At 39.4% G+C, this 17,411-nt stretch overlaps 1 protein-coding gene and 1 long non-coding RNA gene across 2 annotated transcripts in view; both read left to right on the top strand.

Moving 5' to 3' along the window:
• Window positions 1–304: 304 nt before the first annotated feature.
• Window positions 305–3,617, top strand: LOC145451641 (GATA-binding factor 6-A-like). Its single transcript, XM_080329849.1, has 3 exons — window positions 305–914; window positions 978–1,097; window positions 3,121–3,617. The coding sequence occupies exons 1-3, from the start codon at window positions 333–335 to the stop codon at window positions 3,184–3,186; spliced, it is 768 nt and encodes a 255-aa protein (XP_080185975.1). The 5' UTR covers window positions 305–332; the 3' UTR covers window positions 3,187–3,617.
• A 6,242-nt stretch (window positions 3,618–9,859) lies between these two features.
• The window catches only part of LOC145452376 (uncharacterized), a 35,160-nt gene continuing 27,608 nt past the window's right edge, over window positions 9,860–17,411 (top strand). The window contains exons 1-2 of the long non-coding RNA XR_013919328.1: window positions 9,860–11,542; window positions 11,876–12,577. This is a non-coding gene — a long non-coding RNA (uncharacterized LOC145452376). The remainder of the gene's footprint in view (window positions 11,543–11,875; window positions 12,578–17,411) is intronic.

The raw sequence follows: 17,411 nt of genomic DNA, 5'->3' as shown, positions 1-17,411 counted from the left end.
CAACATTACAATTCCTGTGCGTCAGTAGATAGGTGGTATAGGCTAATACAGGTGAACTGATTCTAGACTGAATACGATTGCGTACCAAACATTCCAGCATGCAGCCTGCCGTCAATCTGCATCCCAGATTCCTTGACAAACAGCTGGAAGTACTACTCAGATGACTAACATAGATATATTTATAGCATCGACCTTGATTAAAATTAGAGCTTGATTCAATTGCGATTAGTTCAGCTAGTTTAAACGCGTTCACTTCACTTATGGCGTATTTTATTGTAGAAAATATTTTTATTTCAACAGATCTATATTATTGTAAAATATAATACAGAATTATGTCATCGGCAATGAGGTTTTCGGTATGTTCATCTGCAATGGGATTTCCGTTATCGTCGTCAGATGGTGAGCGATCAGAACAGGCATCGCCAATTAACGCGACACCAACGGTCGGCTCGAATTGGAGCGTGGAAGCTCCAGATTATTTGAAGTTCGAATCTCCCCGGCACTATCACGAAAGATCGATGATACCGGCATTCACAGTGCTCAATACAGGATACGCTAACCCGTTTACCTACGATCATTACATCTACCCCGGCATGCCTGACGCTATGAAGTCGCAAGGCGAACTCTCCTACCCCTGGAACCAAAGCGACCAAACACATCAAGCACCTGGTTATAATGTCGGCCTACATGTTGGCGTACCTCCCGATTCATACAACAGCAACACACTGTCAGACGGTTGGCCGACCGCAAACACGCTATATGAAGAACCACCTATTCCTATGAATTACCCCGGATATATGTTTGCGCCGTATCCTAATCAACCTATCGATGTGGTGCAATCACGGGCTCCATCATTGGGCAGCAGAGTGGATCCGAAAGGCGGCGCATGCTCTGGAAGGCATACAGTGAACAATGTATGTTGGTATTGCTTCTTGGTTTTCTCATCCACCTACGAATTGCTTCTTCTATATCTTTAGATGCCGAAAGAACGACTCTGTGCGATTTGCAAAACCAACGATACGCCGCTATGGCGACGGAATCAAGCACATGGGAAATACGAGTGCAACGCGTGCCATTTATATCAAAAAAAGCGAAAAGTAAGTTTCCTTCGTTGTTATCCACAAATTTACACTAGATCCAAAGCAATGGTGGATGTATTGATCAAATCAAGATTGTAATAATTCGAGTCGCATTTTTTCGGTGACTCGACTTGGCTCCAGTTGTTCTTCTAAATATGGGACATTACTCGACTCGACTCGATTTACTTTGTATATTGACTCGACATGGCAGTTAAAAAACTGGGATAAAATTGTTAGATCGGTGAAAACAACGGTGCACACCAACTTTGGCTCAATTCCAACAAGTAGAAACGAGATTCTTGCAGTAGAAAGTTTTGAATTTACCATTAAACAATAAAAATATAAAATTTCAAAATTTTTCCGTCAACTTCTTAAAATTGTTAGGCCATCGATGATGCACACCAAAAGCGAAGTTATTGCAGTAGAAAAATTTGGATTTGAATAAAATAGTATTTACGGTGGTTAACTCTTCATTATTCATTATAAAATCATGGAAGTAGAAATTTTTCTACTGCAATAACTTCGCTTCTAGTGGTTGGAATTGAGTCAAATTTGATATGCATCATCTTTTCTGACAAACTAACAATTTTATAGGGTTGATAGAAAAATTATGATATTTTAATTCATTTTTTAATAATAAATTCAAAACTTTCTACTGCAAGAATCTCGCTTCTACTGGTTGTTATTGAGCAAAATTTGGTGTCCAGCGTTGTTTTAACCAACATAACAATTTTATCACATTGCCAGTGAAATCTGAAGGAAAAGTTTTTTTTATTGAACAGCTCTACTCGACATTAACTCGAATCATTGCGCACGATTAGATCAAGTGGTATGACTCGAGAGAAATCGGCTTGAAATCGTCCTTTTATCTGTTTGAACAAACCTATTAAGTAGTTAAAGTAGTCATCGTTGGCACTCAAGCAGAAGTACAAGTAGCGACGTATTTCCACACTCGGGTACAAATAGATTTCAAAGTACGTTAAATGTAAGTTTTACATGGCCAGTTCAGCCTAATAAACTGTAAACGGCAGTAGAATAAAATTATAGAAATTAAACATGGAACGGCGACGACCGATTTTGCAGCTTCGTTCTGCTTCGCCGGGGCTGGAGTAGAGAATCGTTTTGCGTAAGCGACTGTAGGATTTCTGGCAATCCAAAAACGATCTTCCCGAGCGCAGAAATTATTAAATCTGGTCTTGATCAAGAGCTACTGTTGTACCGATTCCGAAAATATACATTAAAATATTGATCAGGCCCTGATCCACCTAGAATCTGTCCTCCAAGTCTGAAATATCGGCATTGTTTAGAACAATCGGGTAACCGCAACACAATGACCATGGTTTATTGACCCGTTGCGACTCTCCGATTGTTCGAACATTGCCGATATTTCAGACTTGGAGGACGGATTCTAGGTGGATCAGTGCCTGATAATTATTTTACTTTATATTTTCGGAATCAGTGCAACAGTAGTTTTCGATCAAGACCAGATTCAGTAATTTCTGCGCTAGGGAAGATAGCTTTTGGATTGCCAGAAATCCTACAGTCGCTTACGCAAAACAATTCTCCACTCCAGCCCCGGCGAAGCGGAACGAAGCTGCGAAATCGGTCGTTGCCGTTCAATGTTTAATTTCTATAATAAAATCATAATCGCCTGAGGAAATAATGCAAGAAGGCGAAACCTATTAGAGTACTTCGGCAAGTTAAGAAGTACTTCCTTACTGACCATCTCTGTTTAAGGGTGAGAAAAATTAGTATATTATGAAGGTGAGGCATTCATTTCACCTAAGAAAAGTTGTGAAAAATGAGTGGAACATGATCCGAAGAGTAATCAACAGTCACTATGAGACAGCACCGCGATTAGGACTCGACCCGTTGCTTCCTGACTTGAACTCAGATTTGTCGTTGTGGTGAATTGAAAATGACCCGAGTTGAAACTATAAAAGTAAGATTGACTCGTCACTCGTAACCTTGTGACTTAGTTACAACCCTCTTTAAACTTAACCTTGCGTCCTTCATTTAATCACTTACGTCTCTTGCGCAGACTCATCGACCAAGGTCGCTTTGGAACAAACCTATTCGGAGGAGACAAAGAAAAGGCCCGAGATGAGGAGATTATGAAAGTACCGAGACCTGCATACTACGATGAGGACAATCATGTTGTTTTTGTTCCATGCATAACCCGATTGCTGTAGACCTGCAGACGTATTGGATGATTTTATTATTTTACTTCAAGTTAAAAAGCCGATCGAAGTTAGTTAAACTGTAGCTAATTCTAATGCATGAACGTGATTTTGTTACCAAGTTGCAAGTGTACGAAATCTTCGTATTAAGAACTGCGATGTTAATGATTTTGCTCTGGCGAGCAGGGTTGTCATTTACTTTTACAATCCGCAATAAATTTTATTAGTGTAAAATTTCCAGGCGTCATGTACGACGCGTGGTAAATCGCCAATAATCGAACTGCATCAATCTGTTTTTATAAATTGACGTTTCAATGAAAATTCGTGAAAATACACTGACAAGTATAGGCCTATGTATGGTTGCAAGATCAATGGTGTGCATGGCAAAATGGGCTTTCGTACGCAGGTAATGCGGACCGTCGACGCCGCATAAGAATGCTACTCTGTAACGTCAGGACGTACAACATCCGAACCAGATGAGGTTAATGCAAGGTTCCAACGTGTATCGCGTTGATATTGTGTATATAAATCAGCGAGGAAAGGAGCGCTGTACAACCTACATTCAATACAATTCAATTCATGGTGAAGCTTTGCATACCGCATGCAAGATAATTTGCCGTTGTATATGGACTAGATATGATGCCAATGCCAATTGTAGCGAACGTGGTTCAAGTCATTCTATCACAAGGTTACTTGCGCAGATTTCAAGTCAAAATACTATTCTTTGGTAATATAACATGGGATAAAATTGCATTCATTCGTGCTAATAACATCGTCCAACTGTCAAGGGAGTATAGCTAATGTAGCCCACATTCACAGCAAGGTTTGGAGGTATCACGTTTGTTTGTTTGTGGTATTTATGGTGTTTATCGACCACTGTGCTGGTCATCTGCACCAGGCCGACGTTCTTCATTTTCATTCCGAAGCTGTCGACTTGTACTTGTGCTGCGATTTCTTGGTGACTCGACTAACTCGGCTCGTGTCAATTTTGTGTTGACTCGACTTGTAGCGTACTTTAGTCATTGTGCATGACTCGAGACTAGGAAGGCCAAGACAGACATTTCATTGTAACTTCGAAGAATAGTAAAGTTACCAGATTATTGGTATGTCGTTTATCAGTCCTGATACTTGGAAAATAGGACAAGAAACTATTAAGACCGAGGAGAATACTATATTATGAATGCGAGTCATTCTATATCACTCGAGTAAAGTTAAAATGGGTTTAACCGGATTGAAGTGAAAACTGAACAGTGAACTTGCACTCGGACTCAAGTCAAAACACGATGACTCGGACTGGCCCTCTACTAGCTGAATTGGACTCGGCTTGATTCAGGATGAATTGAAAATGACTCAACTTGACTCGAGTCAAAACTATAAAGTGAGATTGACTTGCGACTCGGAACCTTGTGACTTGATTACAACCCTGATTATACCACTACGCGAAATCAAACAACCTCTTAATCCAAATGATGGTTGGAAAATTAGAATATGCACATATGAGGTACGCAGTCACCTAGAGAGCCTAGTGAGAGGTGGATCGACAAATTCTCTGGCTCGATTCCGATCCGAATTCTTGAAATTACCGAGAACCGATCGGAAAAACTCATCATCTACGAGGACCTATTTCTATGGTGAACTACAAAAGCAGCTGATCATACGGCATGGGTTCAGGGTACATATTGAATATTGAGTATTGCTTTCACAACTACATTCATTGCAGTAAAGAATTTATTAACTCGCAATACTCAAGTTTAGTACCGCCAACCATATTTTCAAATATTGAATATTGCAACAAAAGAAAAAGGACAAAAATAACTCACCGGTTGGTAGTGGACGCAGGTTAGTACTGGCGGCTACGGACGTGTGATTGGTGGTGCAACAGTCAAGCTCATCAATAGCCTCAATAGCGATTATCACTGGTCAACAAAGTATAATAAAAATATTTCGGCAAAACATCTGAGAGTCGTTTCTGGTGTTTTCAAGGTTGCTGATTACGAATATCCTATTAGTTTCGCCAGATTGACTCTAGTTTAGAAAACACTTATACCCCTTGCTTAAAACATCTAAATTATTTTATTTGCACCCGAAATATTTCACTTAGTAGGAAGTAAATCGTAGCTTTTTTACTTATATACTGCGCATGAATAGATCATGGACTATGAAGAACTCTAATGTTGTCGTCAGTTATTCAATCAATATTAACATGACCTGATGCGATTGTAAAGAAAGCAGTTTGGGCAACTATAGGTAATTCTAGTTGTCTGATTGGAATCGAATACTCGAGTAGCCAGAGGTGGTCAGTAACGAAGTACTTCTACTTTTTCGAAGTACTCAAGTAGTTTTCCTCTACTTCTGGTACTTACTCAAGCAGATCTGATTTTTGCTACTTCTACTTCTACTTCGTAATATTTTGTGATCTACTTACTTACTTTTCGCTATTTTCAGTTTGTCAAGTAGAAGTAGTTCAATCTTCCAATCAGGAAGATAGCCTGAGAAATTTCGGGGCTGTTTTCACGGAGTATCAACATTTAATTTTCACAAAAGTTGAGTAAAGCCAAGAATTTTCGTGGCGCTTCGCGCGCAGTGGATACGGAGTAACCAGTATGATTTCACGAAAGTATCGGTGAATATAATTTAAGTCGTGGGTTGGCGTGGTTCCGTTTACACCACATTGTCGCCCTTCGCCAATATGAAATAATTCATCGCAGTATATATGGCTCATCATAACGTTTGAAACTGATGTTTCGCAATGTAGCATTTACTTGTCATATCGTAATCTAGCATGTCCATGGCGTGTCCTAATCTGGAAACGTGGACTCCGACTTTTTTTTAGTTTTAGAGCTGTTTTAGCACACCACCCTTGAAACTTTCTGGACTGAAGGCATGAAATACATGTTCCACTTTTAGAAGTAGTATTTATATTTCACTTTTAATTCCCATCAGTAGCCTATCATATACTTTGAGTTATAATTAACATCATTTCTTTTGTCTGGATAACATACATGTTGAAGTATAAGAGCAAGTGTAGTAATGCCTTTAATTTCCGGAAGTAAAGCTACAAAATATGGCATTTTTACGGTCCACCATATTTTTTTATTCACGTTTACTAATTCTTATGTTCGTGCATTTTACGTTGGTATCGTCATTCTCGTGGTGAGCTCCGACGAGGACGGACGTGCAGCAATCAAGGAGATTAGCATCCTCGCGAACACAAAAGAGAGATCAGTCTGGGAGACTTCGTTTCAGGTGTAGTCGCTCTAATTTTGTATTATCCTCTTGCTTGTATACTGTATAGTAATACTATAGTAGATAGGGAGCCTTAATGTCAGGTAAAAACGGGGCGCATAAGCGCTCCGCTGAAGAGGACCTCTCTGGGCCTGTTTCTAAAGAGGCTGCATCTAGTAACTCGGTCGGTGGAAATCAGTCGGTCATAGTGACAGGTGTGACTAAACAGATTCGCTCTTATAATCCTATTCTTGTCAACAAAAGCCTTCATCAAGTATTAGGTGGTGCATATAAGGAGGTCAGGATTCTTCCATCCGGAGATTTGAGCGTATTATGTAACAACTACGACCAGGTGACAAGACTATTAGCTTGTAATAACCTTGGTACTGGGGCAAAACCAATAGAAGTCAAAACTGAATTATACAAGACGAAAACCCCAGAAGTGCGCGCTGTCATAACTGATGTACCTCTAGACTTAACCGATAACGACATTAAAGAGGAACTTTCTAACCAAAACGTTGTATTTGTACGTCGGTTTTCCTATAAATCCAATGGTGATACGGTACTGAGTCGATCCGTTTTGATTTGTTTCGCGTCAGCAATCATTCCTACCGTAGTAAAAATCGGTTTCATGCTCTTTCGGACCAGGACGTACAACCCACCACCTTTAAGGTGTTTCAATTGTAATCGGTACGGTCACAGGTCGAAATTTTGCCGAAGTGCTTACAGATGTGCCAAGTGCGGAGATCGTCATAATTACAAAGATTGTACTAATCTACCTAGATGCGTCAACTGTGGTGAATCTCATTCTGCGGGCTATGGAGGTTGCAAGCGATACAGACAGGAAAGGCAGATCAACTCGCTAGCAGCTAATTAAGGAATCAATTATTGGGAAGCCAGAAACCAAATCATGCAAAACTCGACACCTCCTGATGTAAGGTCGTATAACGAATTCCCAGTCTTAGCTCCTTCGCCGACACATATTCATCCGCAAATGAACTTTCCGACACGCAGCGCTAACGTAACGCCGCACAGCAACACTTTCGTGCCCCAACCCGGACACAGCCAGGTCACAAAAACTCCTTCACAATCTACCAGTCATCCAGAACAAATCACAATCGTCACATCAGATTTCTTTCTATTTATTGAGGAAGTTATAAAAAACGCATTGATGTGTGTCACGGAAAATAGAGAAATTGACATCGAAGCAATCGTTACACAGTCTGCCAAATCAAAGCTGGGAGTTTCTATACTCAACTCTTCCAACGCCGTCGCTGAGCGACAAGCGAACGATGCGGACTCCGCAGTTGCCACCGCCACGTCTGCAATAGAAACCACATCACCCATGAACCTGACACAACGTTACATCGGCATGGACCTCACACAACGTGACTTTAACCATCAAAATTCGACAAGTTGAAAATCTTGCAATGGAACTGCCGCGGAATTTATCGAAAATTGAACGAGCTGAAAAAATATATTGTTGATATGCATGAGAAACCAGATCTGATTGCGCTACAGGAGACCCATCTTGTCACTAAATATTCTCCGAAAATTCACGGATACACCATATTAAGAAAAGACCGGAACATACACGGCGGGGGCACATGCTTTTTTATTAGAAACGGTATATCGTACGTTGAATTACCAATAGAACAGGTAAGCCCAATAGAGGCACAAGCACTGAACATCCAAGGTCTGACAATCATGAACGTCTATATCCCTCCGAATAGAAACATCTCTCGTTCGCTGATGCATAGATGCTTTACCTACCTCGGCCCCAAATTTATATTGACCGGGGATTTCAATGCCCACCATCCCCTCTGGGGAAGCAACTCTATGAACACGTGTGGAAGACATCTCCATCACTTCATCGATATGAACGATATGGTCGTGTTGAACACGACGTCGCCAACTAGAATAGACCTATCTCTCCCGAATCCGGGTCGCACCTCATTATTGGATCTGGTCTTGACCTCAAAATGCCTGGCAGCGAAAGTAACGACCATAGTCACGGAAAATCTTTTTGGCAGCGACCATTACGTGGTATTGAGTCATCTTGATCACGCAATCGGCCATACAGACGATTTCCACAGGTCCTGGTCGCTGAAGAAAGCAAATTGGGGCAATTTCAGTCGGATGTGTGAGCAAATGTTGGTCTCCGAAAGAGAAGAGTCCCCGACTTCGATCGACGAACTTTCGCGACACATAAATGTTGCAGCTAGCGCTAGCATCCCACTAACCAAACCGTTCAGAAAACCAAGCGTCCCCTGGTGGAACTCGGAGTGCGCTAAAGCAGTCAGGCTAAAACGGGCAGCGTTCCTTAAAATGAAGCGTACATTTGATATGCACGACGTTGTCAACTTTAAACGTCGCCGCGCCGCCACTAGAAAGACGATTCAAATCGCCAAAAGAAACTATTGGCAGTCGTTTTGCAGCTCGCTCGATCGAACCGCTTTTTGCAGCTCGCTCGATCGAACCGCAAGTGTATCAAAGATCTGGCACGTTATTCGATCGATGTCAGGAAATCGGACATGGAACAGCATCAACTCACTTAAATGCGGTCGAGACGTAGCTACCGACAGGAAACAAATAGCTAATGAGCTTGCTAGTCACTTCGCCTCAGTTTGTGGAAATTGACGTCTGGAAGAGTCGTTCAAGACCAGGCGAGCAACGTTCGAATCTGAGAATCTACCACCGATTCTACAAGAAACTACCCACAGCAATGAATTTAATTCTCCTTTCACGATGGAGGAACTAATGAGGGTTGTGCGTCAGCGTAAGGGTGCTGCACCCGGAAGTGATAAAATCTGTCACGCAATGATAGAGCATCTTCCTCCACCGTGCATGCGTATACTTTTGCAAGCACTGAACAACATCTGGTCTGAAGGAGAGTGTCCACCATCATGGAAACACTCTTTAGTGGTCCCGATATTAAAAAAGGGAAAAATACCGACCGAGGCAGCCTCGTATAGACCTATCTCTCTCACAAGCGATCTGTGCAAAATTATGGAACGCCTGATCTGCAACCGTTTATGGTGCACTGTAAATCCGCAAGGTCGTATTGAACACTTCATAACACTTTTTTCTGCGTACATACACACTTTTTGGTCATATAAACGCATTGGGCCATTATCGTCGCAACGCTTCTGCGTATTTCTCCGTTTACATGTAACACTTCGCCACTGCGGCTTATTTTCAAGAAAATTTATACTTAGTAATTTATCATCAATTTCGCATTCAAAAACTATCGGTACGTTTGGAGATCACATTAAATCATGGTATATGTCAAATAATATTACTCACTTGACCCAACACTAAGTTTAAGAGTAATATTTCAATGAAATATACATATTTCCCTGTGACGCAGAGGGGTCACCACCTTCGTTACGGTAAAGCGCGCTCGATTTCAGTTCGGATTTGAATTGGTGGTTCGTCAGGCTACAGGCGGGGAGTAGGGTACTCGAAAAAACTTGGCGAAATGGATATATTGAAGCAGTTTCTGCTACCTGAAGCGTAAAGGATCATAACATCCATGTACTGTAAGGTATGGAAATGCGGTAAATGTTATTGAATATATGTAATGTGAGAATAGTCATAAAATGAACTTGTTTTGACATTGCAGTAAGGTCGTTTGTTTTAGATGTTTTAGTAGGCTACAGATATCCCTTATTCATATGAATGTTCTTTAGATGTTTTGTAGTATATGATTCGTCTGATCTTATTGCTGGATGATCGAGCTTCGAATCTGATAATATACCAGGCTGCGACCAGGTCCAGTACTACGGTACTAATGGGAAGCTGCTATAGCAGTAACTTTTTTGACATATATAGAGGGATGTTCTCTCTATCCACACTGAAATATCCATATGTAGGCGATATTGTGGTCCATTGTGGACAAGTACTGCAACGTCAGCAATTGACTGCCGGTATGACAGTCATGCAACGGTTTTCATTGTTTTTCAACTGCAACACCTTTTACACTGTACTGTTTATTCCAAGTGGTAGGGTGTTAACTAAAGCGATTTTTTTTGACATGTCAAAATAGGTCAAAATTTTGTCAAAATTGTACCGTTAGGTCAAAAATTGCCAAAATTCTTTACAAAATCAAACTTTTGTTGGCAACTTGCATTTCGTTTGTATCATAGATGATTGCACTGTCGGTGAACTTATCATTTTACAATTTACATCTTGTGGCCTACTTTATAGTCCTACCGTTGTAGACGGACCATCGTCTGCTCATTGTGAATCATAAACTGTCAAATGAAACAAATACTCAACGTAGCCTATTGCACTATCCTAACTGAAGCAACACTGCGTGGGCATTGGTTTTTCTATTAGAAACCGTATGATGAAAAATTGCGATGTAGACAACTTTGTCATAATGAGAGAGAGAGTGCAGTGTACGCACAACTTCAGTGTTGCCGGCCAACAACTGCAGCTGGTGAACGTCCTTTCTTCATTCTTGCCAAGCTACTTAGTTAGGACAGACACTTTCTACCCGAAAATGTAGGAAAGTATCTTTCGTTGTACTACAACAAATTTTTAATTATTTCTACCATAATACGAGATGTAACTAATACTAGAATTATTCATGGGTCCAGATTTCGATAAAATAAGTTCTTTTTCATGTAAAAATTTGTCAATTTTCATGCTAAAGGATTTTTTCAGGTCAAATTACTTCGGAAGAACAGACAGCTCCAGCCTGCAATGAAGATAAATTCCGGTAATACAATTCTAACACTATGTGAGAAACCCCTAATTTAAGTACATGGGGTCAAAATTAAGTTTTTCATCATCAAAATATGTGTGAATTTGAATTTTTTAGTCAAAATCTTACCTTTTTAGGTCCAAAAAATCGCCCCAATAATAGCACAGCCAAACAAACAATCTTTTCAACAAACCATGGATCACAAGGGGTAGTATTTGTTTTGCCCAATCCCCAAATTTGACTTTTCTGAGTTTATTGTGATACGGTAACTGAACTAAACTCTATTTTGCAGGTAGTATGTATTGAACTTGCACCTTTTTGAAATGCATTTGCTGTATCGAATACTGGTAAGCATCACGGTGTTTTGTAAGTGAACTGGTATATCCTTAGAGAATGAATTTGATTCTGTTGCAATCGGTTATCTTTGTGATAAAGATTTTTATGAATGTTAGCTGATAAAATTTCACAAAAATTGTTAACAATCCAGGAAGTATACTAAATTGGTGGTAACGTCATGTGCAACTTTCCATTCCATTACTTAATTATTCTATGAAAGACACCCTTCTGTCACGTACAACTTATTGCAGAAAAAAACAACTGTATCCAGTATGATATCTGCGCGATTACTGAGCAGTTCATTTGTATTGCGAATTTTGGCAACAAATATTTCTTTTCAATAGTCTTGGATTGATCCTCAAATTCGTTCAACTGATGTCCACTCTTTGAAAAGAGCCCCCTGGGTTTACCGTGCCTGCGCTATCAGACAATGTTGACAGTGACGTGAGGAGTCGTTCGTAACGGGTCAACGCACAGTCAACGCACAGTCATCTTATGCGATACAGACCTTTGTCTCAAGAACCCATGGATACATGTGATTATGTAACCCTATTTATTCATTTTATATGTCACCATTGATTATGTAATTTGCTGGTTTTTGCAGTCCTACTTTTCTCACGAACTATCTCGCAGAGTAGCTTACGGGCTATTCGATATGAGCTGAAAAAGGCTTCATCTGTGTACACTGTACAGTGTACCCTGAACTGTGTACACTGAACACTGAACAGAGATGTAGTTGAACGTAATGAGCTCGTGTAACTTGTACTTTAACTATTGCTTACTGAACTATAATGGGTTAGGTCAGTGGTTCTTGGCCTGGGGGGCTGAGCACCTCTCCTGCGCTTCTGTAACCTACCTGTGTGGAATATTTATATCTACTTCTGCATCAAATTTACAATTTTCCTTTGGTATGTATCGTATTTTCTAGGAGCAGCATTTGGATTTGACCAGTAAAAAAAAGAGCCGCCTGGCACGCCACGAATCAGGGACTCATCAAGCCTGGGTTGCCCTGATGGAAAGAATATGAAAAATGCCCTAATGTGCAGGTAGTATGTATTGCAATTGGCACCTTCTGGAAATGCATTAGTTGTTTAAAATACTGGTAAGCATCGCGGTGTTTCGTAAGTAAACTGGTATATCCTTAGATAATGAATTTGATTCTGCTGCATTCGGTTATTTTTATGAATGTTTGCTGGTAAAATTCCACTAAAATGATTAACAATCCAGGAAAGTATGCTACTCGTGAGTAGTGATGGTATCGACTTTTCGTGCAGGCCAATCAGAGAGCGCCACGTCATCCTAATTGCCACGCCCATTTTCATACCCTAAGGGTACATTCATCTGCTACGTCATCTGTGCCACATGATAAAGCGCCACGCCTATAGTGCCACATCATCCATCCATTGCTATATCATCGCTGCATTGATTGCCGCATCTTGATACTTTTCTCAGATATTCCATTATGTGTATTTAGGACTAATATCATCCGTCCATATTTTTGAGACTTGATTTTATGTGTACAAGTTACGGTTTCTGCAGTTTCCACATTTTACGACTTATGATTGCCGCGTCAAAACTTACCTTGGCTAGAATCGACAGATTTTCTATTATGTGAGAATTAATTACTTAAATGCGACTTGATAATAATAATCCCTATATGTACACGCTACCGAAAACAGATTTAGGCAAAAGTTACAACACGTCTCCTTAATTACCACGCCTACATTGCCACATCATCCGCCCATTGCCACATCATCTGCTACGTCATCAGCCGCGGGCATTGCCACATCCAATGTATATTTGTATTAGTGAAATGCGTCTTGATAATATTAGTCAGATTTTCTATTATGTGTATTTAGGACTATGTATTTAAATTCCTATTCAGATTATACATAAATGCGAAAACTATGATGTATATGCAAGGCTATATTCTCCGGATAATATTATTAATATCAAAATTCTACACATCATCAATTAATACTTAATATAAAATGCGATTTTGAGCGCTGCGACTTGATAATATGAATCTCTACGCTTCTGATGCATGATTTTTTGTGATAAGGACCTAGGTAACATTCAGAGTCTGCAACGATTGTTTGGATATACATTATAGCAATACCCCACTAAACTATAGGCGGTTATATTACTCTATTGGTCAGAGATAACTCATCCGTCCATATTTTTAAACTTGATTTTATGTATACAAGTTACGGTCTCTGCAGCCTCCACATTTTACGACTTATTTTTATTAGACGCAGGCAAGCGATTCTCCAGTTCGTAGCTACGGAAACAAATCACTCGCATGTGCGCGTTCCGAATAGTCTTGTAGAATTTTCTAAAGTCGTAACAGCTTAGCAGCATATACGCGAATCCCCAGGCGAAAATAATCGAACGAACTATAGCCGCAGGCGTGCGATTTGCAGGGCTTTAATTATATAAACACTTTCGATATCTGTACGCGAACCCCAGCGTTATAACGATTGCTATAATTAAACGAACACCTTCGCGGCAGGTACGCGATCCCCGACGTTATAATGATAGGGACAAATTAGCCGCATGAAAGCGAGTCTAATGAATATAACGACAGACAACAAGTTAGTTGAAAAGTAAAACTAATCGTGACCGACGCAAGACGGTGTGAAACAGCGCTTTCGCTCGATTCTTTCTTGACATATAATATACTGAGCATATAATAAGCTGGCAAAACCTATACTTGAGTACTCCGAAATGTACAAGTACTTTACCTTTACACGACGTTTTTGTAAAATGAATACTAATTTCAATGAAAAATAAAAAAATATGTACTCAAGTAGGTTTTTGTCTACACGCACCAACTACTCAAGTGTTTATGACACAGGAATGATTCATGAATTATAGCGCAAGCAGGCCAAATCTATACTTGAGTACTCCAAAATGTAAAAGTACTTCCACCTATACTTGAGTAGTCCGAAATGTACAAGTACTTTACCTTTACACGACGTTTTGTAAAATGAATACTAATTTCAATGAAAAATAAAAAATTATGTACTCAAGTAGGTTTTTGTCTACACGCACCAACTACTCAAGTGTTTATGACACAGGAATGATTCATTAAGTATAGCGCAAGCAGGCCAAATCTATACTTGAGTACTCCAAAATGTACAAGTACTTCGCTATGTACTCTCTCCACGTAAAAAGTGACTAGGTTTTAGACTACTTTATCGATTTTCGATGTTGCGCAAATACCGCAAACTTTGCTTGCTTTCAGAGCTGGCAACTAAATGCAAGACAGACTTAAGTTTGGATGCGGCATATTTAGGTTTTTAAAAATTATTCATACCCATGATTCGAAATATTGTTAACTAACTTATGTTTTCGATATAAGATAAGCGTGATGTGTACAAATTTCGATGTTGTGCAAATACCACAAACTTTGCTTGCTTTCAGAGCCGACAACTAAATGCAAGACAGACTTCACGCAAAAGTTGATATTCTGAAAATTTTGGCTAGGTAATAGTTTAAAAACTTATACTTCAGCACTACGAAATGTACAAGTACTTTACCTATACACGACGTTTTTGTAAAATGAATACTAATTTTAAGAAAAAATAAAAAAAGAGCGAAAAACTACCTTTTATCACGCTAATCCCCACCGTGAAACTTGGTACGCAGTTGTAGGACAATATGAAAATACACCATACCAAATTTCGTCAGACATTTCATGATGTAACACCTTTAAAACCAACGCAGTTCTATACCGACTTTTGGCTTAATCTGTTTTCCGTAACGCAGCACGTACGTATACATAGACAACTTTAAAACGGAATTACCATGTTAATAATCGACTCCCCCACCTTGAAACTCGGTACGCAGTTGTAAGACATTATGACAATGTACCATATTAAATTTTGTTACGCATTTCATGATTAAACAACTTTAAAACTAACGCAGTTCTATACCGACATTTGCGTGAATCTGTTTTGCGGGAGCGTAGCACATACCTATACTTCGGATTTTGTATAGTATATACTAATTTTACATTGCGGGGTATTCAGTAAACTTTAATCCAGTGATCCTCCATCTATTTTCAATCACGCTCCTCTTATTAGTCTAGGCTTCCAACCCCACATCCAGTACGTATTTACCTACTAAGTACCTATTTCCGACTAAGTAAAACGTCAGTATTCCAGGTATTTTCTGCTTAATTCTGAAACTATAATGGATTTGAAGCAGTACAATATCATAAACACTTGAGAATATTTGCTGCATGTAGGTAAAAAACGTACTTGAGTACTCGGAAGAAGTCGATACTTACTTGTTTAGCCGCTCGGACATCATCACTTATTGTACTTTACTAGAAATTTACTGCTGATAAATGAGTGTAATACCACGAAGTGAGACTTCGAAACTATATCGTCAGTTCTCCGGGACCAAATATCGTGTTTTACAAGTGTTAAGTTGTTGTATTATGTAGCTACAGTAATTGGTACACGTAAGCTCAGGATCGAACCAACTTGTGTTAACTTGCGTTATTATGTACCTAGTAATTGATGCGAGTAATCCCGCAACTGATGCTGTTCAATGCCTTTACTGCGTTCTTACCAAGCACCTAGACAGCCCCAAGCAATATTTTTAGATTCAAATATAGCGTATCGAGTACTTTTTCTCAACTGTAATAAAAACTTTTAGACTCCGGATTTTGTGTAGTAGGCTATATACTAATTTACAATACCGCATTTGTAATTCGCGCAAGTACAGGAATATCATAGTTCTTGTAAGAAAGTTGTCTGCGCACAATATATGTTAATCATAAGTCCTACAAATTCATGATTTCGTCCTAGTTTAAGTTTTAGAAAATATTATACCGACATCGCGACATCTTTCAAAAACAAAACCATGATCAAGGATTGAAAGATAATTTTTGCTATTTTTCATTGACATAAGTCATTCTGGAACGCGAAAACGCATTGTACGATATAGATGAAACTTAAGCAAATCCTAGGATCCTCATTTCCAAAGTAGCTTAGATCTCGAAATAAGCTTTGATTCGCTATTCTCCTCAAGCCATGGAATCATCACGAGTATCAGCACCTTCGATCACTGAAGAAAAGGATGAAATTATATCCGAAACATATTCCTTGACCAGGAATTTGGAACTAGTGCACTATACACCAACATTACCCGTTCATGGTGATCACTTTATTGACTAAGTACTTTTACACGTCAACCTTTTTTTTTATTGTTCTCTCGAATTGATATTTCATTACTCAACAGATTTCTAGTTGCGAGGTTTCAGTTTTTTTCCGTTTACGCTCATTACGTAAAATAATTCACTTGATACCTATTATAAACGATGCACTGCCATTCATTTATGCTTCGTTACATAGCTATCTTACCATGACTCACAGTTTTTCCCTTTAACGCCCATTACGTGAAACACGGAGTGCTTGGGACTCATCATAAACGATGCGCCAAAGGATTTGTTTTATACGCATGATACCTATCACCATTTTTCTTAACGATTTACCAAAATTATAACGTTACACTTCATTACTTCCCTATAACAAACTATGAAAATCCCGTATTTACATCTAAATCTTAAACACCCATTCTTACCTTCAGATTTAGTCATTCTCCGTTGTGTTCCGTATTACTCTTATTGCCATCTATTGACTTGTTCCGTTTCGTCTCCTCGTGTTCCTCATACGACTTAAGGTTCTACGTCGACGACACCTTATACAACCTACCCATAACACAATCACCAGAGCTATCAACCCGGTTACCATCATTATCACAGCAACCGGGTTCAGTGTAGGTATCAGTTTCGCACCTTCCATAATCATCCTATCGATCAAGTTTAATCCACTTACCTTATATCCACCTTCCATCATCACCAGTTCG

The sequence above is a fragment of the Botryllus schlosseri genome, chromosome 12, assembly GCF_051294905.1.
Source record: "Botryllus schlosseri isolate E-star chromosome 12, Bs_hap1, whole genome shotgun sequence".
Taxonomy (NCBI): Eukaryota; Metazoa; Chordata; class Ascidiacea; order Stolidobranchia; family Styelidae; genus Botryllus; species Botryllus schlosseri.
Note: the sequence above shows the minus strand (reverse complement) of the source record. Positions and strands in the feature narration are given on the sequence as shown.

Coding starts and splice junctions, on each gene's coding strand:
- LOC145451641 (XM_080329849.1), top strand. CDS start 333: ATGTCATCGGCAATGAGGTTTTCGGTATGTTCATCTGCAATGGGATTT. Junction 915..977: donor GAAGGCATACAGTGAACAAT/GTATGTTGGTAT, acceptor CTATATCTTTAG/ATGCCGAAAGAACGACTCTG. Junction 1,098..3,120: donor TATATCAAAAAAAGCGAAAA/GTAAGTTTCCTT, acceptor TCTCTTGCGCAG/ACTCATCGACCAAGGTCGCT.